The sequence below is a fragment of the Mustela nivalis genome, assembly GCF_964662115.1.
Source record: "Mustela nivalis genome assembly, chromosome: 5".
Classification (NCBI taxonomy): Eukaryota; Metazoa; Chordata; class Mammalia; order Carnivora; family Mustelidae; genus Mustela; species Mustela nivalis.
Window position 1 is genome coordinate 21640854 of NC_139024.1, and position 24686 is coordinate 21665539.

The following is a 24686-nucleotide window of genomic DNA, read 5'->3' on the forward strand; positions in this document are numbered from 1 at the left end:
ACGCTCGCCTACTCCATGAGGAGATTTTCACGGATGTTCCAGTAAGTGAATCTTGAAAGCCAAATTATTTTACAAAGAAGAAAGGGTTCAATGGTAGATTCTGCCCTGCTCCCGTGTCTCGAGTCAGGGCTGGCCAATATATCAGACACTCAAGTCACTCCACGCTCCCTCCTCTCCTGTTTCCTTACCCCGGTTTGTAGCCTCTGTGGCTGAATCCCCGTCTCCCAGAGCCTTGCTTCCTTAACAGCATCCTGAAACATTCAAGTTCTGTTGGTTTGAGGCTCTTTATTTACTGGCGGACAAACACACTCACAAGGTTGACACATCCCAAGGCACTGATGCCCACGGAGAGCAGAGCAGGCGGCGCTGGGGGACTCGGGAAGCCTCCAATACGGAGCACAGGGGAGGCTCTAGGGACTTCCAGAGCCTGCAGTGAAAAGTCTCTGAAAAATCATTGGGGAGGAGGGTGACACTGAGCTCACCTGCAATCTCAGGGGGTCCCTTCAGCTTTTTCGACCTCAGCCACTTGCCCATAAAATGATAACACAAGATGCCCAACTAGAGGACCCCTGATGCCACTTTTAACTCCCACCTCAATGACACCTAAATCAGTTTTCCTTCTTTATTTCTTTTTTTTTTTTTTAAAGATTTTATTTATTTATTTGACAGAGAGAGATCACAAGTAGGCAGAGAGGCAGGCACAGAGAGGGGGCGGGGCGGGGAAGCAGGCTCCTTGCTGAGAGGAGAGCCTGATGTGGGGCTCAATCCCAGGACTCTGGAATCATGACCTGAGTCGAAGGCAGAGGCTTTAACCCACTGAGCCACCCAGGCGCCCCTCCTTTCAGTTTTCTAAATGACCCCTCTTTCAAGCAACATGGCTAGAGTTCTGTGGAGCAAAAGAATAGAAGACGGATTAGCCCTTTACACACAACAGCTTGTGTTCCTGGTTTCATTTCTAAATGTTTCCTCTTCTTGCCTTCAGAGGAAAATGGAGTCCTGCCCTGGGCGGGGATTAAGAAGCCTTCTCAGGTATCTTCCATGGCTGCCATTGCTTTGAAAATGGTGGCCTCCATCTTGACCAGACGTCACACTCTGCTCTCGCACACCTCCCCATGGACACACACGTTGTTTCCTCAGCTCTCTTCAAACGTCCTGCCTCTGTGACTTTGCTCGCCCTTTCCTCCCTCTAGATAATTCTCTCCCTCCTCTTCTTTGTCCATCCACATCCCTCTGATTCTTTGAAACCTTCCTCATTTCCCATCGTCCCTCCTGGACTGGCCATGTGGGTCCACCACGCTTCCTTCTCTCTGAGCCCCCACAGCACCTACAGTAACCGCTACATATCAGAGGACTGTCTTACTCTCCCTCGTTTCCTTTCTTGAGGGAGAAAACATCAGTTTAGAAATCCTTAAATCTCTTGTAGTCCCTGCAGCGTGCTTCGGACAGAGTGAGTGCTCCATGCATGTTCATTAATTTTATAGCAAGTGCTCAATAAAATACATATGCCACACTCACAAAGAATGTTACAGATTTTAACTCAGCAGATGCTTACAATAACTTGTAAGAAGAATTAGCTCACTCCCAATTTTCAAAGGGGGACATTGAAACTTAGAAATTAGGTGACTTGTTCAGGTAAAGCAGACAGGTCTCGATGCCCAAGTGTGCACTTTGATTAAGACCTTGAGCCTTGGAGTCTGACACTCAGACTGGGCTTTGCTATGTAGGAGAAATTGGGCTCTTCCTTATGCTCTTAGAGCCTCAACTTACCCATGTATAGAATGGGGATAATCATAGTATCTCACTACCTCGGTGGGTAGTTGTGCTATATGGTGTCGTACGTGCACGTAACCCATGATTAATGCTAAATACATATTAGTTATGATATTATTAGTACTTTGGTTCGTCTGACTGCTTCCCGGTCAACAACTTCTTGACTGTCAAGTGCCTACCACATGGTGGACACTCAACAAATACTTGAATCTGTGGGCTAAAGAATCATTTGGTTTTTATCCTCGATTATCTCCTGAGTAATTTTTCCAACTGCAATCGGGTCATCTTCTTAGATGATCCACAACATTATTCTACCCTCACCCTACCCCCACTCCTGCCCCAACCCGCTGACCCAGAAGAAACAAATGAGGCAACCAGTGTGGCTTCTGGCCAGAACTTGCTGGAAGTTGGACAGGTTCACCTGTTATTTACCATGCCTACAAATCAGCTGGAGAAGTCCCAGACTGGTGGCAAGACAGAGGGGTTTGTAAACTAGAAAGAGGAGAGCTGCTGAGGGTGGACCAGCCCCCAGGGGTTCGGCAGAGCCTCAGTTCCGGGGAGCTTACAGAATGAAGTTAATCCCTCCTTTCTCCAGGGAAATAAGTTACAGAGACACGGGGGTGGGGGGGGGGGTTATGGGCCAATGGAGAGGAAGATTAGAGGGAATGTCCTTAATAAACTCCCCAATGGGAAGCAGTTTTACTTTCCCTCTGTCTCTCAGGGCACTAGACCAACCACTCACTGGGAAAACAAGTGTTGGTGCCAGGGCCTTCTGCAGACTCCCAGACCGCTTTCTCACAGACAGGTACTCGAATCCTTCCGTTTGCAGCTCGAGGGTCATTCTGTTACGCGCTCTGGGGGTTTGGGACTGTCTTAATCGGATCAGGTGACTGTGATTCTCAAGTCATTGGGCCAGGATGTACCCACCTGGCTGGCTCAATTTCTCCTCTCTGGCAGCTGGCTGTTCTCAGCCACGTTACTTTCCCTCTCAACTTAATTTATTAGAGCTATTTTGAGAAACTTGCTGGGCAGGGGAGCATGCAAAAAAGGAAAGTCAGCAAGGGCATATGCGGGTGCCTTCTACCCCCCCGGGGACATGAGTGGGGCTATCCTCTTCCAGCTTGCCCCGCCTCCACTGGTCTCTCCCTTGTCCCAGACCCTTCCCTCTGTCCTGGCAATCCTGTTCCTTCTCAGCTAGCCCGCCTGTTGGGGAGGAAGCAGATTAACTAATGGTTGAGGAAATGCATGTACTGCTTGAGAAATAGAAAAAGCACACCTTAAACCTCACTGGAGGACCTTATATGATCCTGGAGCCAGAGCCCGTCAGAACTGGAGGAAACCACCGACAGCTGAGCCCCGCCATGTTGGCCCCACTCACGGGAGAACTGCCCAACGCCCTCCCGGGGAAAGGTGAATTTTATGGGCAGGTGGCCATGATTTGAACCACGGGAACTGATGCCCTGCCTACTGCTGACTGGACAGGAAAGGGCAGATGTGCCAAGAGGCACGTTTCTAGGCCGGCTTAGCCCAGTGAGCTCCCCTGGTGCTAGAACGTGGATAACGATGACAGTGAGCACCTGGAATCACCACATTTTCTCTCTCTGGAGTTTCAGCCCAAGACCTACAGAGAGAGGGGGTGGGGAACGAGAGTAGAAAGACAAGCAGGAGAGCAGCAGTGGTTGGGGAGGCTGACAGCCGGGAGAGGCTCAGTGGGCTCCTGCTGCTCAACGGTGAGGAGGGGGTGGGTGTCGGGCCCTCAACCACCCTTTTGTTCCCACGCTGGGTACCTGCCTCAGGCTCCTGGAGGTCCGCCTCCTGCATTTCCATGCCAGAGCTGCCTTTGTGCGATAACCTCTGTGGGTCTTTCTTTTTTCCAACCCAAAGGAGCTAATAAAGAATTCACATGACCTGGTTTGCTGATGAGGGAGTTGAGGCTAGGAGGTAGGAAGACATGGGTTGCCCACGCCCCCCCCCCCAACAAATCCAGGCTCCTTTTCGAGAAAGTCTGCTCTCAGAGGGTGGGGTTTCAGGCACAGGGGTTGGGGGGCGGGGTGACACGGGCGGCCGGTGGGAAAGCAGTGGCAGAGGCAGGGAAGGGAGACGAGCATTGGTTTCCAGTTAGAGGGGCAGGTGGGGGAAAGAGTGAGTTTCAGTTGTTCAGACTTTTGTCTTGTCGTTGTAACTAAAAACCAGTTTGTAAAGAGCTGAGTTCTAAAGTTGCCCCATGGGTGGGTCCTGTCCTCTCAGTGGCCACTCCTCAGGAGGTTTCTGGGAGTAGAGAGGGTATCTCCACTCTTCTTGGCTACCTTGCAAACCTGACCAGCCTTCCCTAGGCTGTGCCCACAGGAGAAGCGGCTTAGGAAAGGAGCCGAGTGAGTAGAAATCTGCCCCCAGATGCAAACCCATTTACCTGTCGTGTGCTCTAAAGGCCACTTCAGGCTGATGTCTAAAACTCCATCGAGACCTTGTTGCCCAATACCCCAACATCTACCAGAAAGAGCTTATGGAGGGGCTCTCTTTAACCCATGAGAACTGCTGATGGGAAAGACCTTATTTGGAGAAACTGTGGACCTAAGGAAGGAGTCATCAGGGCCAGGCTTTGAACTGGACGGAAGAACACTTAACCGAGCTTTCTAGCTCACACTCTCTCCTCCCAGGCCCATGGACCCAGTACGGATCGCAGTTGTGGGGGCAGGCGTGGTGGGGCTCTCTACCGCCCTGTGCGTTTCCAAGCTGGTCCCGGGATGCTCCCTTACAGTCCTGTCAGACAAGTTCTCTCCTGATACCACGAGCGATGTGGCAGCCGGCATGCTTATCCCTCATGTCGATGCAGGTAAGAGAGGGATTTTAGCTCCTCTGTCAGATATGATAGACGTTAGGAGGCTCTGAGTGGAATTCTGTGGACTAGGACCACTGGATGTGCATGTCCCTATAATGCTCAATTTTAACATCTTATTGGTTCCTCTGTTAGGAATGCTTGAGTTACACTGCAAGACAAACATAGCCTCCAAGTCTTAGCAGCTTAAAAAACAAAGCTTCGTCTCTGGCTCAGACTGTGTCTACTGAGCATCAACAAGGGCTCTGCTCATCACCTTGGGACCTAAGGGGCTGGGTAGCTGCTGTCTTGGATGTCATCAGGACCTGTGTCTGGGGGGGGAGACAGTTTTGCGGGGTGGGCAGGGTCTCACCCTAGCAACGAAAGGCTCTGGACAGGAAGCAACTTTCATCCCTTCTGATGACAGGTCATTGGCCAGCACTAGTCACCTGCCCCCACCTCTCTGAAGGTGGCCAGAAAGTCCAATTCTCTAAGGCTCCCAGAAAGGAGCCAGCCAGAAGTATTTGGAGAAGAGCACTCATGACTACCACAGCTGGTAACTCCGAGGCTTATTTGTAATGGGACTAAAACTATCCCCAGTTCTTGTTTCTCTTCCTCTTCTTCAATTTATTTATTTGACAGAGAGACAGCGAGAGAGGAAACACAAGCAAGGGGAGTAGGAGAGGAAGAAGAAGTCCTCCCACTGAGCAGAAAGCCGGAGGCAGGGCTCAATCCCAGGACCCTGGGATCATGACCTGTGCCAAAGGCAGACACTCAAGGGCTGAGCCACCCAACTGCCCCTAAAACTACCTCGCTTCTTAGCCAGTATACAAACAGTCCGTTGTATGTATTCAGGCCTACAGATGCCTTGATTTTTTTTTAAACACATTCACATATCCGTTCCATTCTGTGTTCTGCACATGAAATAGAAGAAGGGAAACAGCATTAAATAGAAACCAAAATCATTTTGCAGCCAATGACGCTTATACTCACCATCTCCACTTCCTCATTTCTACCCTCCTTTAATTTTAGCGTTTATTTATTTATTTTTTGTAAAATCAGAGTTACACGTGTGTGGGAATACGCTCAGGAACCTGGAGTGCTTTGCAGAATGCGAGTTCACACTTTCTGAGCACCTTTCCTGTCACCAGAGTTCTTGTGTCCATTGTCCAGGAGCCCCTTGGCTTGCACCAGGCCTGGGCGAGCTGTCAGAAGGTTGAATGGGAGTCATGGAATCATCGGTAGAGGAGGCTCATCTAAGAGTCCACGCGGGCCGTGGAGGACTGAGCTCACCCCTTGGCTGGGTGGTTGGGGGCCCCTGGATCAGAGGGCGCTTCTCCCTGGTGCTTCGGATAAGGACCTCAGTCTTCTCTTTGGGCTTCTTTCAGACCAGCCCCAGCAATACTTCTGTGCTCATAAATGTCAGTTCCATCTAGGAACCATCGGCTGCTGGGGGATTAATGAGTTCCTACATGGAAATTGGTTAGAACAGCGCCTGGAAGTGCTGTAGCAATGATCGCCATTACTACCACTGCTCCAGCTGCAGTTTTCTTTTACCAGCCCTTGAACGTGACTTAGACCGCCAGGCTGGCCTGCATTGTCCGCCGCTGAATTGCAATCGTCCATTCTCTGGGGATGACTCCTGTAGCATGTGAGGTGCAGCCACTGTTTTGTTGTTAAGGATTGAAATGGGATCAAGGGGATGCGTTTCAATACAGCCCCAGACACCGGCTTGGACTGTTGGGGTATAATTTGTGCGAGGCCTAGTTTAGCTCTTTTTACAGCTTATGATTCCTCTCTTATTTCCAAGCCAGTGGCCCAGGCTGCCGCTTTGGAAGACCGTGTTGAGTTCACATGGGCTGTGTTTAAAGACGACAGCACCGATCTACTATTAAAGACATATTTATTGGCACTCTGACAAGAGAATTGTTATAAAACTCTGCTACCTGAGATGGCCGCATTGACCTGGAGACTTTGGGGGAGCAAGATGGCTCTGCAGGCCTTTTCATCTCTACCGTGAACTCTAGGGACATCTCTCCAAGCAGAGCCTACCCAGCGTCCTCTCTGCCTCAGTTCCCTGGCCTCCCCTGTGGCTCCTACCGTCGCGGCCCCTCAGGATTATTGTTCCTCAGACCCTAGCCTGACCTTGGATTCTCCCTCATAACCTTCCCTAGGGATCAGATGTCCCAATTCTTCACCCCGTTTGGATTTGTCAGCACCCCCAGACTGTGCTCGCTCTCTATGCCTACACTGGACCCTATTATTTGGGGGCTTGAACCATAACCCTTATTTCTTCTCTGTTAGTATCTGGGTCCAGTCTCTTGTGTTCTGGCAGGGACGATGCCTGGCTGACAGGGAGCACTGATCCATAGGACTCTGCCAGGGAGGTGGTGCCTCGTGTGCTCCCTGCATGCCCTACTGACCTGGGGAATGCTACCCTAAACTATCATGTGGTTCCAGGGAGTGGAGGGGGATGGAGGAATGGCAGCCTAGGATGGAACTGCAGCAAGTCCTTCCTGAGGAGCTCAGCTCCATAATGCTGACCTTGTCTCCTTGCATCAGAGGGTAAGGACCCTGGGCTTCCTATTGATGTGTAGTCTGTTCTCTGTTCTGGTTGCCTTGGGCCCCACAGATTTTTCCCTTATTACCCACCATGTTTTTAGACCCCAGGAAAGAGGTTCTAGGTTCTTTCTTCTATTGTCTCAACTGTGTGGCCATCTGGGTATACCTCCCTCAGCCTGAACTAACTTCTGCTCAGATTGGCTATGGACCTGTCAAGGTCTGGAATATATCTAGGGCCAAAGACCACCTTCCAGATGGCTCCTATGTCAGATTTTGTTCTGATCAGCCAATTCACCCTCTGATGATTAATCTTTACATGAACAGGAGTCAACAGCTGGTGTCAACATTCAATACTCTGGTTGCTAATGGATTCTCGACCCCAATGTGGTGCCTTATCTAAATGTTCCTCCCTGCCTCTGTATTTTCTCCCAGTGTCTAGGAAGGGGCTAGTTGGGAGCATGGTCATCATCACCACTTCCTTTCTGTTCTGCTTTGCTTTCCCCCGTGGTTACAGACGCACCCATTGCCAAGCAGAAGCAGTGGTTTAGAGAGACCTTTGACCACCTCTTTGCAATTGCCAATTCTGCAGAAGCTGAAGATGCTGGTGTTCACCTGGTATCTGGGTAAGAGAGGAAATTTGAAGTTATTTTAAAATTTAGAATGATCTTAGTGGACTTGAGAATTCATCTTGAAATATTGTTGAGCATCTGCTGAGAGGAGGACTGAACTGGATGTGGGAGGATTTTGAAGAACATTCTAGGCTTTACTCCCAAGAACTCAAGAAAGACAAGTTATTAGTACATTAATCATATATCATATATTAGTATATATAGTATTAGACTTCTAAAAAGTAGATTTTTAAAATTTATTTTTAGAGTGAGAGAGGGTGAATGACTGAGCAGGAGGAGGGACAGAGGCAGAAGAAGAGATGGGATCCCAAGTAGACTCTGCACTGAGCACAGAGCTGAATGCCAGACCCGATCCCATGCCCCTGAGCTGAAGTCAAGAGCTGGTCGCCTAACCAACTGAGTATTACTATAGTATTATACTTTTAAACAACCGTTACAGTTTCTTGTCACAAATACTACTTTGGGTTTCCTCAGGGATTATGCAGTGATTTTCAAATATGGCTTAAAAAACTTGGGGTGCCTGGGTGGCTCAGTCATTGGGCGTCTTCCTTTGGCTCGGGTCATGATCCCAGAGTCCTGGGATCGAGTCCCACATTGGGCTCCCTGCTCCACGGGGAACCTGCCTCTCACTCTCCCACTCCCTTTGCTGTGTTCTCTCTCTCGCTGTGTTTCTCTCTGTCAAATAAATAAATAAAATCTTAAAAACAAAAACAAAACTTATAGCAAGTAAATACCGAACTTGGGCTATGTGGGGATCATGTGGCTGATGGAAAGCCAACAGGTGTGATATTGGAGAATGAGATGTCCCAAAAAAGGAAATATTGTTGGTAACTAAAGTTATCTTTTAAAGTGGCATTTAGGGGCGCCTGGGTGGCTCAGTGGGTTAAGCCGCTGCCTTCGGCTCAGGTCATGATCTCAGGGTCCTGGGATCGAGTCCCGCATTGGGCTCTCTGCTCAGCAGGGAGCCTGCTTCCTCCTCTCTCTCTCTCTCTGCCTGCCTCTCTGCCTACTTGTGATCTCTGTCAAATAAATAAATAAAATCTAAAAAAAAAAAAAATAAAGTGGCATTTAGGAGGCATATTTTTGAAATGGTTAGGACATTTTTATTTGATTCTTTCTTTCTTTCTTTCTTTTTTTTTTTAGAGAGAGAGAGTACCTGAACAGTGTTGGGTGGGTTGGGGAGGGGCAGAGAGAGAGTGTGAGAGAGAGAATCTTAAGCCGCCTCCACACCCAGCATGGAGCCAGATGCAGGACTTGATCTCATGACCCTGAGATCATGACCTGAGCTGAAACCAAGAGTCGTACACTTAACCGACTGAGCCACCCAGGTGCCCCTCTATTTGATTCTCAATATCTTCAGGATATGCATAATTCAGGAGACATGCATAATTACATGAGCAACTTAAAAAAATTCCATTTGGCATTTCTAGTGTGGATTAGCACCTAGAGTATGATAACATCTTGCTATAGCTTCTTAAAAAGAGATCACTAACCATTCTTTCACTTCTATGTCTTTAATTTATGACATAACACATATGTCCTCTGTGATGTCCTATGTGATAACACAGTAATACCCCATAGCTTCCTGAAGAGCAGAGGGATGCTTGCTTTTTACTAAGTTCTCAAAACTGCTGCATCTTTTGTGAAGTTTAGAAAAGCCTGCCCTCTCTCCTCCTTGGGGATCAGGCTGTCGCTGACATTCTCTGCTGGTGAACACCCCCGCTTCAGGCCGATTTCTGCCCTTTTCCTCTTCTTGCCCCCCCTCACCATCATGACTGGCGTCGATGCCCCTGATTTCCCACAGTCGAAACAAGCAGCAACTTTTACTTCCTTTCGACCTCCTGAAGATGAATTGATACTGTAACTCCAAATCCAGCTGATGAATCACATAGAAAAATTGTTCTCCTTGATTTATGGCCACAATTTGTTTTTGTCCAAAACCCATGTGACATATTTAACTCACAAACTTTGTCTCTAAGTAATTTTTGAAAACAGTAGCGTCTAAAATGCAAATGTCCTTTCAAGACTGAGATTTTGTCACCGTCGATGGTATTAAGAAGAATGTACCTCTACCTGGTCTAAAAGAGAGTTATTTATTTCTCTCACATGAGTGATCTTGTTACACTTGCTTACCAAAAAAAAAAAAAACAAAAAAAAAACCACAAACCAACAACAACAACACAGATTTGAATGAGTCAAGTGAAGAGATAAGGGCACAAATGATGTCCAGAGCATCTTTAGCATAAGTGTGTAGCCTCATTCATTATTCATCTATGTATTTCTTCAAAACACTCTATTCAGCATTCACCAGTATAGCACTCTCTTCAGTATTAGTGATAGAATAAGGAGCCATTTAATACACACTGCTTGGCATATAGTAAATGCTCAATAAATGTATGTTGAATGAATGTTGAGAAAAAAAAAGACACAGTCCTGCCCTCCTATAGCTTATGGTCTGTCCTAAGTCTAACTAATTGCAAATAAGACCCGAGTTACCAAGGGAAGAATATAGGGTCCTATGGAAGTGTATCACTGGAGAATAAACTTGCTCCAGGAAGTTTGAGAAGCCACCTGGAACACAGTGAGGTTTCAACAGAGACCATCTGGATGAGTGTAGGTTAGTCTGGTGACACTGCAGAAGTGAAAGGAGGGGGCAGAGACAGGGTCAGGATCACAAGGGGCGTCATTGCAGGTAGAAGGAAGAGCATTCACATAGACCTGAGTCTAGGACAACTGTGGTGTGTTGAAGGAACTGAAAAACCACCAGGGTAATGGGAAGCCATTGAGATTTTACACATTGAAATTTTTATCATGTTTATGTGTGAAAACTATCCCTCCTGTAGTGTGGAAAGAGAGACGGTGGTACAACCCTTTAGGTGTTGACCGTGGGGACAGAGAGTAGATGGATTTGAGAAATGCTGAGAAAGAGAGTTGATGGGACTTGAGACTTGGCAGTTGATGGCATGTGCATGGGGGGAGAGAGAAAGTCAACATGGGTCTCGGTCTGGTTGTGGAGCTCAGGAGAGAAGAGAGGGCTGGAGCTGTAGCCCCCTGAGCGTCTGGCATGTAGATGATGGTGAAGATATGGAAGGGGCCATCTAGCCGAGGGAGAGTGTGCAGAATGAGACAGCAAGAAGGCCCAGCATGGAGCCCTGCAGCAAACAGCGTTCACACCTTCCCTGGGCGCCTCTTTAAATGAACTACTTAGAGACGTATGGATTCTGGTGTGTGAATGATCACATCATGAGCTACTATGTATAGCACTCAAGCGATTTTCCTTGCTATTTTAGAATAGCCATGATTTACAACCCTTATATCTATTGATGAAAACAAACCAAGACTTGCAAATCCAAACACGTGCCTAGCATCTCTTAGTAGCATTCTTGCCAGCTTGTTAACAACCAGTATCATTCTGGCCTCATCCACCCTGGCTGTGCTGGTGGCCCGATGGTAACTGGGCTCCTCCTGATGACTCAGCATGAGGGGATGACCCACAACTTACCCCATAATTCACACTCAGCCTCCTGTTCACCCATGATGGCTCGCTCCAATTTAGATATTTTGTTCAGAATGGAGGGCAACCTTTAAGCTTCTGATGGATGCTTGCAACTTACATAAAATGTACTACAAGATACCAAAACCTTTCCTCAAAAGTGCATAGTCACAAGTCAATAAAGAAAGTCTGAGAGGAGGTTTTAGAAAAAAAGAGTTAAGTCCAATTTTTAAAACACAGCTTTTTTAAACATCTTATCCCCCCCGCCCAGTCATGAACATTTCAAACATAGCTGCTAAATTATCCGAACCCAAGAGAATGGAAGAGTAGATATTTTTCTTTTTAGGGGGATAGGAAGTGTGTTTTTATATTTATGTATTTATTTTTAAATATTTTATTTATTTATTTGAGAGAGAGCACAAGCAGGGGAGAGGGGTAGAAGGAGAAACAGACTCCCTGCTGAGCAGGGAGCCCGAAGCAAGGCTTGATCCCAGGACCCTGGGATCATGACCAGAGCCTACTGAACCACCCAGGTGCCCCAGGAAGTGTGTTTTTTAAAATGCTTTAAATAATGTCATGTGGAGGTTCACAGGAAACATATTTCACAAAATTTCAGGAAATTTTTCCACTTATGTGTTTCAGTTGGCAAATATTTCGGAGCGTTCCTACGGAGGAAGTGCCATTCTGGGCTGATGTGGTTCTGGGGTTTCGAAAGATGACCAAGGCTGAACTGAAGAAATTCCCCCAGCATGTGTTTGGTCACGCTTTCACGACTCTGAAATGTGAAAGCCCTACTTACCTCCCGTGGTTGGAGAAGAGGTCAGTTGAAATGGCTCCTTGCTGCTTCCTTTATCTGTCCTAGCCATAAATAATTTCATAGCTTCTCATACAATAGATAGGAAAAATTCCCTGTTGGGCCCCCAGAGGTCTTCTGCCATGTGTCCTGTTCGCTGCTCACAATGGCCAGGGCTAGGTCAAACAATCTGAAGACGGTGTGTGTGTTGTGAGCAGTAAGGGACACTACGCTGCTAGTAACACATTCATCTTCTTCTACCTCGTGGTGCCTGATTCTTCTTCAGGCTGTATGATTTATTGGTCCCCCACCCACCAGTAAGTAAAACCCACTCACTGACACAGTATCTGAGATTTCCTCATTTGTAAAATGGAGACATTTGGAGAGTAGCTTCCGGCTATAGAATTAGATGATTTGCTCTAGTTCTTTAGATGGAGAATCTTAAGCTTATTATAAATTGTTTTTGAAATTTTTGTTCTCATTAGTGTTGAAAAAAATCACTCTCTTTTTCTCTTTGTCATAATTAAGACATCTATACCTAAGGGGTCTTATCTTATCTAGATTAGGTAAATGCTTCCTTACCAAGTTCAGCCCAAAATACCTTGAACTTGCATTTTGGCTTGGTTTTTGGGACTTCTTGATCCCACTTAGTTATGAAATACATCAAGAGTTTCTTTATTTGCGACGCATCAATAAATCTCCCTTTAGTTTAGTCTGGAAATTATAAGTATATCTAGGGTTGTGACACATTGGCCCTTTCAGTCCCCAAATCTGTATATATGGTAGATAAATAGGGACAAGGTGAATTATTTGTAAACGTTGGAAAAATGACTCAAGATAAGCAGTGGCAACGATGATCTGGTCCCAGGTATGATCTATAGGATGACTGATTTCCACATTCATGAATCCCACAATTCTGTGTTCAACATCTATGCCTGAACTTGGCACTGTGTTAGAAGCTGGTCCCCCCCCCAAAAAAAGGATAAAATATGATCACTTTTCTTAAGGAATTGAGAGTCTGACAGGGGTGATGGTATGCATGCATGTGTATGTGTGTGCCCGTGCATGTTTATGCATGTTAATTAATAATCACGGTAACTCACATGGTATAAGATGTACAGATTTTGAGGGTGGGTTGGGAGCACAGAGGAGGGAACCTGTCTGTTAGCCTCATGTCAGCATCACAATACATTTCTGTAGCTTAATAAGTGCTCTTCTCATTTTTACCTATTAGCAATTTATATGGGACATTTTCCTTTGTAAGTTCCAGTTTTTGTTAAACCCACCTTTTCATGCCTTGTTCACTGGGCCTTAAACCATGTTTGCATGCCATCAGCCAATAAATGAACATTTTGGGCCATCACATGATCAAGTTGCCCATCAGTCAACAGTCAAGTTTCAGCAACATCACCATCTTTCCCTCCACGGCATTGTTGTACAGATTTCATTTTTGTCCTTATAGTACAAAAATGACTGGAAACAAAAAATTGGAAGTGTTAATGCCAGTGATTTGATTTGGAGGTATCATCACTTTATCTTAATTACATTCAGATAAAGGGGAAATTATTAGGCATGCCACAAAGGGCAGAGGTTTACTGTCATTATGGTACATAATTTTGTTTGATTATGATAAAAAAAAATGGAAGAATCTACATAAAATGTTGAGTCTAAGAAGTGAGGTGTCATTAGAGAGTTTTATAATTTGGAGCTGAATTTTCATGATTACACCCATGTCTGTTGTTTGGCTCCCTGGTCCTGGACTTCTTTTCTCCATGTTCAGGAAGGTCAATAGCAAACCTTACTGGATCTCTGTGGTCTTCAGCAGATCAGGCAGAAGCAGGGAAGGGAGAGTCCCGCAGAGTGTTGGTTCCCCATCACAGAGACTGGCAAGGGCTGGCTTCTCTGTGTGGAAATGGCGGGGGGTCAGGGATGGTAATGGACAGAGATAAGGGAAGTGGATGAACTCATACAACCCTTTGCCCAGACTCTTAACAGTTTCTTTGTCATTTTCACTCTCTCATGCATATCTATACACAGATATATAATACAGACACACACACACACACACACACACACACACACACACACACATATTTTTCCCAGAACCATTTAAGAGTGCATTGCACAAGTGATACCCCATGATTTCTAAATATTGCCGTGCAGGAACAAGGATATTCTTACATAAACAGTACTATGATAAAAATCTAGATATTTATATTGATACTGTAATGAATGGACCTCATTCATACGTCACCCCCAGAAGGAACCAGTAAGGTCATTTATGTAGAGACACCTGGTCTCCAATCCAATCCATGGCCACACTTACATTTACTTGTCATGTCTCTTGAGTCTGTAGTCTATCTCTGTCCCTTGTGACATTTATGACCTTTATAACTTCGAAGAGTACAAACCAGACCAGCTGCATTGTAGATGGTCTCTCACTTGGGGTTTGTCAGAGATTTCTTCATGATCAAATTGCGATTATATGTTTTTGGTGGAGCCCCACAGAAGGAATGTTGACTCCTTAGCAGGTCATATTAGGAAGCAAATGGTGTCGGTCTGTTCCCTTCTGGGGATGTTAACTCTGATCACCTGGCCTGCCAGTTATCTCCAGTGTGAAGTCACTACATTTTCCCTTTGTGATTACTAAGTGCTTTGTCAAGGTACACCTGAGGTTGTAAGTACCCTTCTCCTCATCAGACTTTTGCATATTAGCTTTAACTCTCATTCATGATTCTTGACTTGATCACTACTATAATGTTTGCCAAGTGATCATTTCATTTCTTAAAAGATTTCATTTATTTATTCAAGGCAGGAAGAACTAGAGGGGAAAGCAGGGGGATGTGGAGAGGGAAGGGGAAAAAATCTTTTTTTAATTTTATTTTTAAAATTTTTATAAACATATAATTTATTTTATATATATAATATATTTAAATATATATATTATATAAATATATATATATAGTATATACTATATATATATAATATATATATATAATAGCCCCAGGGGTACAGGTCTGTGAATCGCCAGGTTTACACACTTCACAGCATTCGCCATAACACATACCCTCCCCAATATCCATAACCCCACCCACCCTCTCCCAAACCCCCTCCCCCCAGCAACCCTCAGTTTGTTTTGTGAGATTAAGAGTCACTTATGGTTTGTCTCCCTCCTGATCCCATCTTGTTTCATTCATTCTTCTCCTACGCCCCATGTTGCATCTCCACTTCCTCATATCAGGGAGAACATATGATAGTTGTCTTTCTCTGATTGACTTATTTCACTAAGCATGATACCCTCTAGTTCCATCCACGTCGTAGCAAATGGCAAGATTTCATTTCTTTTGATGGCTGCATAGTATTCCATTGTTTATATATACCACATCTTCTTTATCCACTCATCTGTTGATGGACATCTAGGTTCTTTCCGTAGTTTGGCTATTGTAGACATTGCTGCTATAAATATTCGGGTGCACATGCCCCTCTGGATGACTACGTTAGTATCTTTAGGGTAAATACCCAGTAGTGCAATTGCTTGGTCATAGGGTAGTTCTATTTTCAACATTTTGAGGAACCTCCAAGCTGTCTTTCAGAGTGGTCGCACCAGCTTGCATTTCCACCAACAGTGTAGGAGGGTTTGGAAGGGGAAAGAATCTTAAGCAGGCTCCCTGGATGCAGGGCTTGATCTCACGACCCATGGGATCATGACCTGAGCTGAATGAAACCAAGAGTCAGAGGCCTAACGGACTGAGCCACCTCAGATGCCCTGCCAAGTGATAAATTTCCAACTCCTTCCACATTTAGTTTGCTTTCTACTATTTGGAAACCCCCCCCCCCCATATTTATTCAGTTACTTATTTATGTCAGTATGGGCTCGGGGATTCCTATTTTACTCAATGAATTATAATCTATTACTCTTATTATTTATTTTGATGTTCAGATTGACCAAGATTTGGCCAGTGAGAGCCCCTTCAAGAAGCTCTTATGTCTTTTTGACATTTCTGCATCTCTCTCTCTCTTTAGCACTTTCTTACTTTCGGGCACAACAGCATTCTACACACTCCAATTTTGAAAAGAAAAATGATTTCTTTTCATGAATATTTCTTTCCATCTTTTCCTTAAAACCAACCTGATGCAATGCTACATTTTAAATGTATATATTCAAAGCAGAAATAAACTGCCTTTACTCTGTCTCCCTTCTACTTCCCTTCGTACCCTGAAGTTTCCTTCTGTTGTGATTTTGGAATGTAGAGAACACACCCAACATCCGACCCTCCTCTACCACATCCAGCCTGGAACAAGAACACATACAGGAGCTCATACGGTATGTGTACATATTTAAATGTTCCAAACCAAGCTAACAAACCATTAAATAAAATATCATTTATCCCTTTACTTTAACAACTAATGTGCAACCACCCAAAGGTCAAGTTTACATATAGCCATCTTGGATTCTCAGGAGTGCTGCACAGTAACATGGTGGCAGGGGACACTAGGTGCATGCCATGAGATACCCTAGTCCATATTCTCAAGCTCACTTTGTGCCAATAGCTGTCCTTTGGCTACCCCTTGGGCAAGGGTGCACGAAGTGACATGATCTACCTCTCAGAGGAAGATGATGCAGACCCTGGAAGTAGGGGGAAAATATGGGGACCGTGGGTTCCCAGCTCATGGACTGGTTGTGAAGGAGGGGGGCGCTCACTGGGTCCGTCCCTTGGCCCCACATTCTAATTTCTCATGCACAGCTGGAGAAGATCCAGAGTGGGGTCCTCTAAGCAGCCCAGTGGAAGAGAGGCACAGCTCAGATTAGCCAGGGTAAGTTCTAAGTCCTAGAAAGAGTCTTGAGCTTATGGTAATCACGTGTGTGTGTGCGTATGTGTGTGTTTGTGCATGTCCGTGTAGTTTCTCCTAACATTTCAATGAAGCATTGGATATAAAGTCTAGACAGAAAACCTAAACAGAAATTTTTCCTGGAAGAGAGGGCACATTGCTTTAATTTTGTTTTGAGAGATGAATAGTCAATAAGGCCCTTGGAAGATGAAGAGTTTTGGGGGCAGAGGAAGCATGAGGTTCCGGGCTACCTGAACAGGTGACATTGCTACAGGAGGGGGCCAGGGCAGGGAAGCCAGCGTCACCCACAGTATATGTGTCCCTTCTCTGAGGAGTCTTCCTAAGCCTCCCAGTTGGCCTGGGGCTGCCCTGGGCAGTGGGAAGCTTCCCCCTCTGTGGGGGAGGGGCACCCCCAGGCTGACAGTGAGGGAGGGCCAGTCCCCAGCGTGGCCCCCATCCCAGCTGCCCTCCCACTCTGGCTGAGAATAAATGTCTTAGCTCTGGGAGCCACCCCCAACCACTTTCCTACGGAAACAAATATTACCTGAATGATTTGTTCTACCTGCTTCTAAAGTATCACCTTATGGAAAACAGGCCCCTTATTTCCAAAATTACCTTTATTTTCAGGACTAATTTCTAACTGTGGGATGAAGACCTGGAGAAATCCTGCTACTTTCTCATTAGCTGGAGGCCTGCTGTCAGCATGTCAGTCTACTTAAAATAACCTGGAGTCAAGTGGTACTTTGTGCCTGTGGGAGCCACCTCCTGGCAGTAGTGCCATTGGCCTGATGACCAGTCAGCTAGGGTTCATGCCTTGGAGCACGCTGCTTCCTGTCTGTTTTTAGGGGATAGAGTCAGGGGGAAGAGGCCTGAGGGGCTGCTCTTTCCCCTGCTAGAGGCCTAGGGAGGTCTTTGTCAGTCCGTTTGTTTGAAAGACATGGCCGCCATGATAGTGGGCTGGGACATGGGTGCTTCAGACAGAGAGCACACACACCCTTGTCCCACCACCCCCCTTCCATCTTTTCAGTACTGTCTTGTGCCCCTGATACCTTCCTTTTCCTCCAGCTCCCTGCCCACCACCCAAGCGAGGTCTACACAGACAGCACACAGGGCCTCCTCTCTGTGGACATTAGCTGTCTTCTTCTCTTCCCTCAGGGCCTGACATCTGGCAGGAAAGCCAACATGGAAGAGGAAGAGAGCGACATTGTCTCCTCTCCTCCTAAGGGAGGCTTTGTAGGGCAGGGACTCCTCCATGCCCAAGGCAAGCTTATCAGGCAAGGATTTCAAGCCAAATGAGAGGCAGAGTGGCATTGTGCTGAGGGAGTGGGACCCATGGGGCTCACTCTGTGGGCTGCATCTGCTCTTCTCCACCGGGGCGAACCCAGCTGGGAAGCCACACAATCTTTGCTTGTTCCTCACACCCAGGGTCTGTTGTGTTGCCTCCTACACCCCTTCCACACAATGTGAGTGTTCAGCCTACAGTGTTCTGACTCAAAAACAGGCTTTTCATTCAGCAAGCCACACAAAAATGTCTCCAACCTCAGCTCTAACCTTCTGAAATAATATAAACTTCTAGGAAAGACCAAAAAAAAAGTTTTTAACCACAATTGAGATCTTTAGCTTTTTTCAAAGAACAGAAGGGATCATCCCCCTCTCAAAAAAGAAAAAAAAAAAAAAAAAGAAGCGATGCCCAACAATAACCAGAACAAGAAAAAAGAACAAAAACCCCTCAGAGGTTTAATGAGCCATACAGATCATGTTTTATATCCTCAGCTGGTGGAGTCATATTCTGCTGCTTTTCACTTGCCCCGTCCAGGAAATGAATCATAGAGGCAGTAAGTCAACCGAGCCTGTCTCTTTGCCAGACATCCTACCTAAATATATCATCCTGGCTGGATCAGAATCATCCTGCCTGTGACAACATCCGGAAAGCTGGATGCCTCATTTCTGTGCTAGGGACCCTGTAACTTCGGTACATTGCTTTCTTTAGAAGCCATGCTTTATACTGTGGCCCTGATAAGGTCCGCACTGACCAGAGCACTGATCATACTAATCTTCTCTCTGTATTTCCTTTCCACTGGTACAACAATGCCTCACAGTTACTTTCCTTGTCTCCCATCTCCTATAGCTTCTGTTCTCCCATGTGGCCTCACTCACAGCAGTGCCTCAAAAAACAAACAAAAAAACAAAAAAACAAAAAACCCCCCAAAACTCATGTGGCTCCCTTAGGAGTTGGACAGAAATATGGATCATACATCAGGAACATGACAGATTGACCCTGTGCAGTGTCGTAGCCTTAGGGGTTCCCCCTGGGGCTTCAGTAGCTATCCTAAGGCAGCTCCACGGGTGACCTGTTCCTTGAAACTCCACCCACTGGTCTGACTCGGGGCGCCCAGGGGCTCCCCTTCAGGACCACTCTGCCCATAGAAACCCTGAGCCTCATCCACACAAGGAACCAGAGAACGCTGTACCCCGGAATGGAACTGAGAGACGTTCAATGAACTTGAATACAAGTTCATGGAGTGGTCAGAGCAGGGATGGATATTTTGAGAAGTGGGGAATAGAAAGCAGTTGATTTTATTAGAATATGCATTAGATTTATTAGAATATGCAAATAGGAAATGACTAAGGAATATGGCCATCAGATGAGATCATGTTTCCAGAAAAAAATTAGACTTTATATAAAATGAAAGAAATCCCATGTATCATTTTTTTAAAATATTTTATTTATTTATTTGACAGAGAGAAATCACAAGTAGATGGAGAGGCAGGCAGAGAGAGAGAGGGAAGCAGGCTCCCCGCTGAGCAGAGAGCCCGATGCGGGACTCCATTCAAGGACCCTGAGATCATGACCTGAGCTGAAGGCAGCGGTTCAACCCACTGAGCCACCCAGGCGCCCCAATCCCATGTATTCTTCACCCAGATTCCCTAACTCTTAAACTTACCATATTTCTTTATCCTTTTATCTCCAAATATATGTCTTTTTTTTTTTGAACCATTTGAGAGTAAGCTGCAGATGTGATGCCCCATTGCCCCAAATACTGAATATATATTTCTTAAACCCAAGGCCATTCTTTTATATAACTAAGGTCAGAATTAGGGCATTAAATTAACATGGGTACATTTCTGAAATCTATAGACCTAAGTCAGATTTTGCCAATTGTCCCAATAATATACATTATAGCAAAAGAAAATCCAGGATCATATATCATATGTTGCAAAAACAAATATATATATGTTTTATATATTTATATCTATGTATATATATGTGTCTGTGTGTATATATGATATATACGTTCATTAGAAGCAAGTGACTAGGTTTAGCCAACATTCAAGGGGAGGGGAATTAGGCTTCAGCCTGGAAGGGTTCAAAGAATTTGTGGATATATTTTGAAAATATCACCATTGACCTTCTGAATACAAATTATTTACCACATGCAAATTATGCATATATATGTAAATGTATATATGTATATTTAAAATCTAAGTATTATAAGCTATTTTAGGTATAACCATACTCAGTGTCAAAGCAGCCTCATCCCTCCTACTAGAGCTCACAGAGCCCTGTCTTCTGTCTTTCCCTGTGTCCCCTTTCCCCCAGGAGGTCTCCACACTGAACCCAACGCCCCCTCCCTATTTCTTTTTCTTTTTCTTTTTTTTTTAGATTTTGTTTATTTGACAGAGAAAGAGAGAGCACAAGTAGGCAGAGTGGCAAGAAGAGGGAGAAAGAGAAGCAGGATTCCCACTAAGCAGGGAGCCCAAAGCAGGGCTCAATCCCAAGACCTAGGGATCATGACCTGATCCAAAGGCAGATGCCCAATGGACTGAGACACCCAGGCACCCCACTCCTTATTTCATGCTGCCCAGGATTATTCCTCTCTTACATGGCTTAGTCTGTGCTGTGTGATGGGAGTTGGGGTACAGGATGCCTCTAGTCCTATGAGAAGGGAGAGGATGAGGGGACTCCCCTTTGCTTCTGGGATGTGGAGTATGGGCGTGTGTGTGTGTGTGTGTGTGTGTGTGTGTGTGTGTGTGTAAAGAAGAGCTTCGTGGAACTCCATCCCTCTCAGGGCCACACCTGCTCAATTCCCCTCTTGCTGAACACCCCACACACACCCCAATTGTATGCATCAGGCTGATATGGTCTTTCAGAGGGCTGACTTTTAGGCTTGGTGAAAATGGGCACTCTTGGGTTTTAACGTGATGACCAGGAGACACTGGTCTGGCGCTATTTAGTGAACTCAACTTCTTGAGTTTCCCATCCCCACATTTCCTCAGGGGAGGTTGGGACAACGCATTCTCCCTATCTAGAATGAGGTCTTGCTCAGTTGCAGGAAACCTTATGGGGCAAGTCACCAAGCTTATACCCCCAACCACGTCATTCAAAACCCTCAGAATAAAATAACTACTTCATATGGTTGTACAAGTGCTTGGTCAACCAACATGCAGCTTCCGGTATGGTTTCCTCCTACACCCTGCTGCTCACCGACACATTGCCCATGGGATAACAAGAGTGAACGGGCATCACACGAGGTTGTATTGCAACAGTGCAAGGATGACAGGTCCCTGGCACATTCAGTAAGTTCCCTCCTGGGGTCAAGGCCAGGGAGGTACTCAGCACCCCACGCCTGCTGTGGGGGAAGAAGGGGGTGCTGGGGGATGAGGGGGTGTTTCCAGTCGCTTTGATGATTTCAGAAGTCTCCAGGGAGAGAGTGGACTTTCATCAGTAGCAACCAGTGGGGGACCCTTGAGAAGGACATTTGCATTTGTTGAATTCATGCATAATCTTTCCAAAAACCTGCGGACTTACAACATTCTTATCCGTAGGTGACAGTTGAGGAAACAAGTTCAGTGCAGTCAAGTCCTCAGGCTGGTAAAATTCTTTTATTTCTCTGAATTAGGAGAATAACTCTGAGTTTTAATTAGAAGAGTTGGAACCCAGAGCACAGTGTTAACTAGTAACATGTGGAATCCGCAATCTGTTAAAAGCAAAACCAAGATAATGTTCAAATAATAATCAATGTAAAACATTTTCTGAAGACCAAATGTCATTCTTACAGGCTATTAAATCATTGAATGTGAGTGATAGATGGGTGTAGGGAGCAGGCAAACCCGGATTGCATTTTAGAGTAGCATAGCAGCTATGGGGGTGGATGGGGCTCCATCCCAGGACCCTGAGGTCACAACCCCAGTGGAAACCAAGAGTCCCACACCCAACCTACTGAGCCACCCAGGTGCCCCCAGCCATTTCTTTTTGTTATGGATGTACTTGGTCCAAAATATCATTATCAACAGCAACTGTCAGTCCATCAGCTGCAAATACTTTGCATTTGTCTCGAGCAAACATTCCCGTGGTAGACATAAAATGGGTGGTGTGACTCTTGTTCCAAACATCTCGTTAGGGAGACCAGAACAATGCAAAGGAACTTGCACGAGTTCACAACACGAGACAACATGTCTCAGGCTTCAAATTTAGGTTCTAAATAGAGGGCATAAAAAGAAAAGGTTAGGGGATTTAAAATATGAATTGATTTAGTGTTTAATGAGCAGCTAGTATAATATAGGAACTTTATAAAACACCAAAAGGACAAGACATTTCTTTTGTTTTGAATCTTTGAAACAGGTTTCCATTTAGCTTCCAGTTTAGGAATCTCTAGTTTCCAAGGATGCGGGGCAGCTGATGGCTAGAATTTGGATCGCTCAGACCCTGGCCACGGTGGTCTTGTCCATCATTTCCCATGAGGGCTTGCACAGGATGCCACTGAGTCTCCCCTAACAGTCTCTCCCATTCTTCCCAGGTTAAAAGGAAGTGGGGTCCCGATACTCACCCGACGAATAGGAGACTTGTGGGAACTCCATCCGTCCTTCGACATCGTGATCAACTGCTCAGGCCTTGGAAGCAGACAGCTAGCAGGAGACTCGAAGCTGTTCCCAGTGCGGGGCCAAGTGCTCAGAGTTCAGGCTCCCTGGGTGAAGCATTTCATCCGGGACGGGAATGGGCTGACATATATTTATCCTGGCATAGCCAACGTAATCCTGGGAGGAACGAGGCAGGAAGGAGACTGGAATCTGTCCCCAGATGCAGAAATGAGCAGAGATATTTTTTCCCGTTGTTGTGCTCTTGAGCCGTCCCTCCGTGGAGCCTGCCACATCAGGGAGAAGGTGGGCTTAAGGCCCTTCCGGCCAGGCTTGCGGCTGCAGACAGAGCTCCTCGCCCAGGATGGTAGGAGGCTGCCCGTGGTCCACCACTACGGCCACGGGAGCGGGGGCATCTCCGTGCACTGGGGCACTGCTCTGGAGGCCGCCAGGCTGGTGGGGGAGTGTGTCCGAGCCCTCAGGAGCCCCAAATCAAAGCTGTAGGTCACATGCAAATGGCCCCGGAGACTATGATCAAAATACGATCTAGGCAGCACAACTGATTCCACTAACTTCTCCATTGCATGAAAGTTTAGTTAGTGGTATCCTTCTTTTCTAAATGGGAAATGATGCAATATGAAGCCCTAGTAGACTTAGGACTAGTTCTAACCTAATCTAGGACCGATGCATAACTAGGCTGAAGTCCAGTACTAATGACATAGGGCACAAAACTATTTTTGTTAAAAATACTTGTGGGAGAGTAAGATTTCTTCTAGATCCGGTGTTCAAAGCTCTGTGCTAATTTACACTGAGCTGGGGACGATAAGGATTTTGACATCTTTTGGCTAATAAATCCACAGCAAGAGATGATGTATGGCAAACACTTAACTCACTGTTAGTCACAGTTTGCAGGCTGTGCTCAAGGGAGCATTATAATCCCTTTAAATAAAATACACGGTGATCATGCAACACAGGCTTATTACACTTAATAGAAGACAAAGCATGATTCCTCCAAGTACTAATGGCAACCTCTTCCTCCTCTCAGCTGGTCATGGTGGTTAGAAGACAGGGATGGGGCGGTGGTGGCTCAGTGGGTTAAGCCTCTGCCTTTGGCCCAGGTCATGATCTCAGGGTCCTGGGATCAAGTCCTGCATCAGGCTCTCTGCTCAGCAGGGAGCCTCCTCCCCCCTCTCACTCTGCCTGCCTCTCTGCCTACTTGTGATCTCAAATAAAATATTAAAAAAGAAGAAGAAGAAGACAGGGACAAAGTTGCCTATGGACAGAGCGTCAACTCAGTAACTGTCTGGGGTCAGTCCCCTAAGGGCCGTACTCTCCATTACCACAAGCACTTGCTTGTAGCGTGATTGACTTTGCCTAAGCGTTTTTGAAGATTGAGTAGCAAGCAGGTGCAGCCAAAGAGCTAATTTGCTGATTAGGAAAGAACAATCATTCTGAATGAAATATATCCAAAGAGTTTTCTGCAAGTTGTTAAAACAAAACAAAAAAACCTACTGGGAATGAGGGAGAAATGTGTTATGGTAAAAATGAGTTTGGGAATCGCTGAAATAAATTGATCTAACCTGGTTTCCTGACTCAGGTTTGCTCAGAGTTATTCTGTTCTTGTGTATCGTGAATGCTCAGGAGGGTTTTGGCTTTAGAGAAGGGTGAAGAAGATGCCATTCACTGAGGTAAGGACGCTTTGCAGAACTAGCTGTAATTTTAATTTTCGTTTTCGTTTTCATTTTGGCAGGAGATGGCTTGTGTTTACTGATAATAAGTTCTATTTTGGACATCCTGGGGTTGTGGCGGCGTGGGGGAGAGTGTGAGGTTGGAAATGAGGAGTTGGGAAAGAGAAGGCCCCCAGCATAGCTTCATTTTACTGTTTTGTTCCCTGAGGTTTTGCATAAGGTTTTTTAAAAGAGAACACTTGGCTGGAAG

General features: G+C 45.8%; 1 protein-coding gene across 3 annotated transcripts; it reads left to right on the forward strand.

The window, feature by feature from the left end:
- The first annotated feature begins 2470 nt into the window (after positions 1 to 2470).
- DDO (D-aspartate oxidase) lies at positions 2471 to 24340 on the forward strand. 3 transcript variants are annotated; one of them, XM_082731983.1, is made up of 5 exons: positions 2471 to 2575; positions 4428 to 4603; positions 7662 to 7770; positions 11912 to 12088; positions 22691 to 24340. In XM_082731983.1, the coding sequence occupies exons 2-5, from the start codon at positions 4432 to 4434 to the stop codon at positions 23250 to 23252; spliced, it is 1020 nt and encodes a 339-aa protein (XP_082588109.1). In that variant the 5' UTR covers positions 2471 to 2575; positions 4428 to 4431; the 3' UTR covers positions 23253 to 24340. The 3 variants fall into 3 exon arrangements, with proteins under 3 accessions (XP_082588109.1, XP_082588110.1, XP_082588111.1); XM_082731984.1 differs by lacking the exons at positions 4428 to 4603; positions 7662 to 7770 and having other exon boundaries at positions 2472 to 2575; XM_082731985.1 differs by lacking the exons at positions 2471 to 2575; positions 7662 to 7770 and having other exon boundaries at positions 4517 to 4603.
- Positions 24341 to 24686: the final 346 nt, after the last annotated feature.

What these genes read in the sequence shown, in the direction of transcription:
- DDO (XM_082731983.1), top strand. Translation starts at nt 4,432, where the DNA reads ATGGACCCAGTACGGATCGCAGTTGTGGGGGCAGGCGTGGTGGGGCTC. An exon ending in TATCCCTCATGTCGATGCAG is followed by an intron (nt 4,604 to 7,661) that starts GTAAGAGAGGGA and finishes CCGTGGTTACAG; the next exon opens with ACGCACCCATTGCCAAGCAG. An exon ending in GGTGTTCACCTGGTATCTGG is followed by an intron (nt 7,771 to 11,911) that starts GTAAGAGAGGAA and finishes TATGTGTTTCAG; the next exon opens with TTGGCAAATATTTCGGAGCG.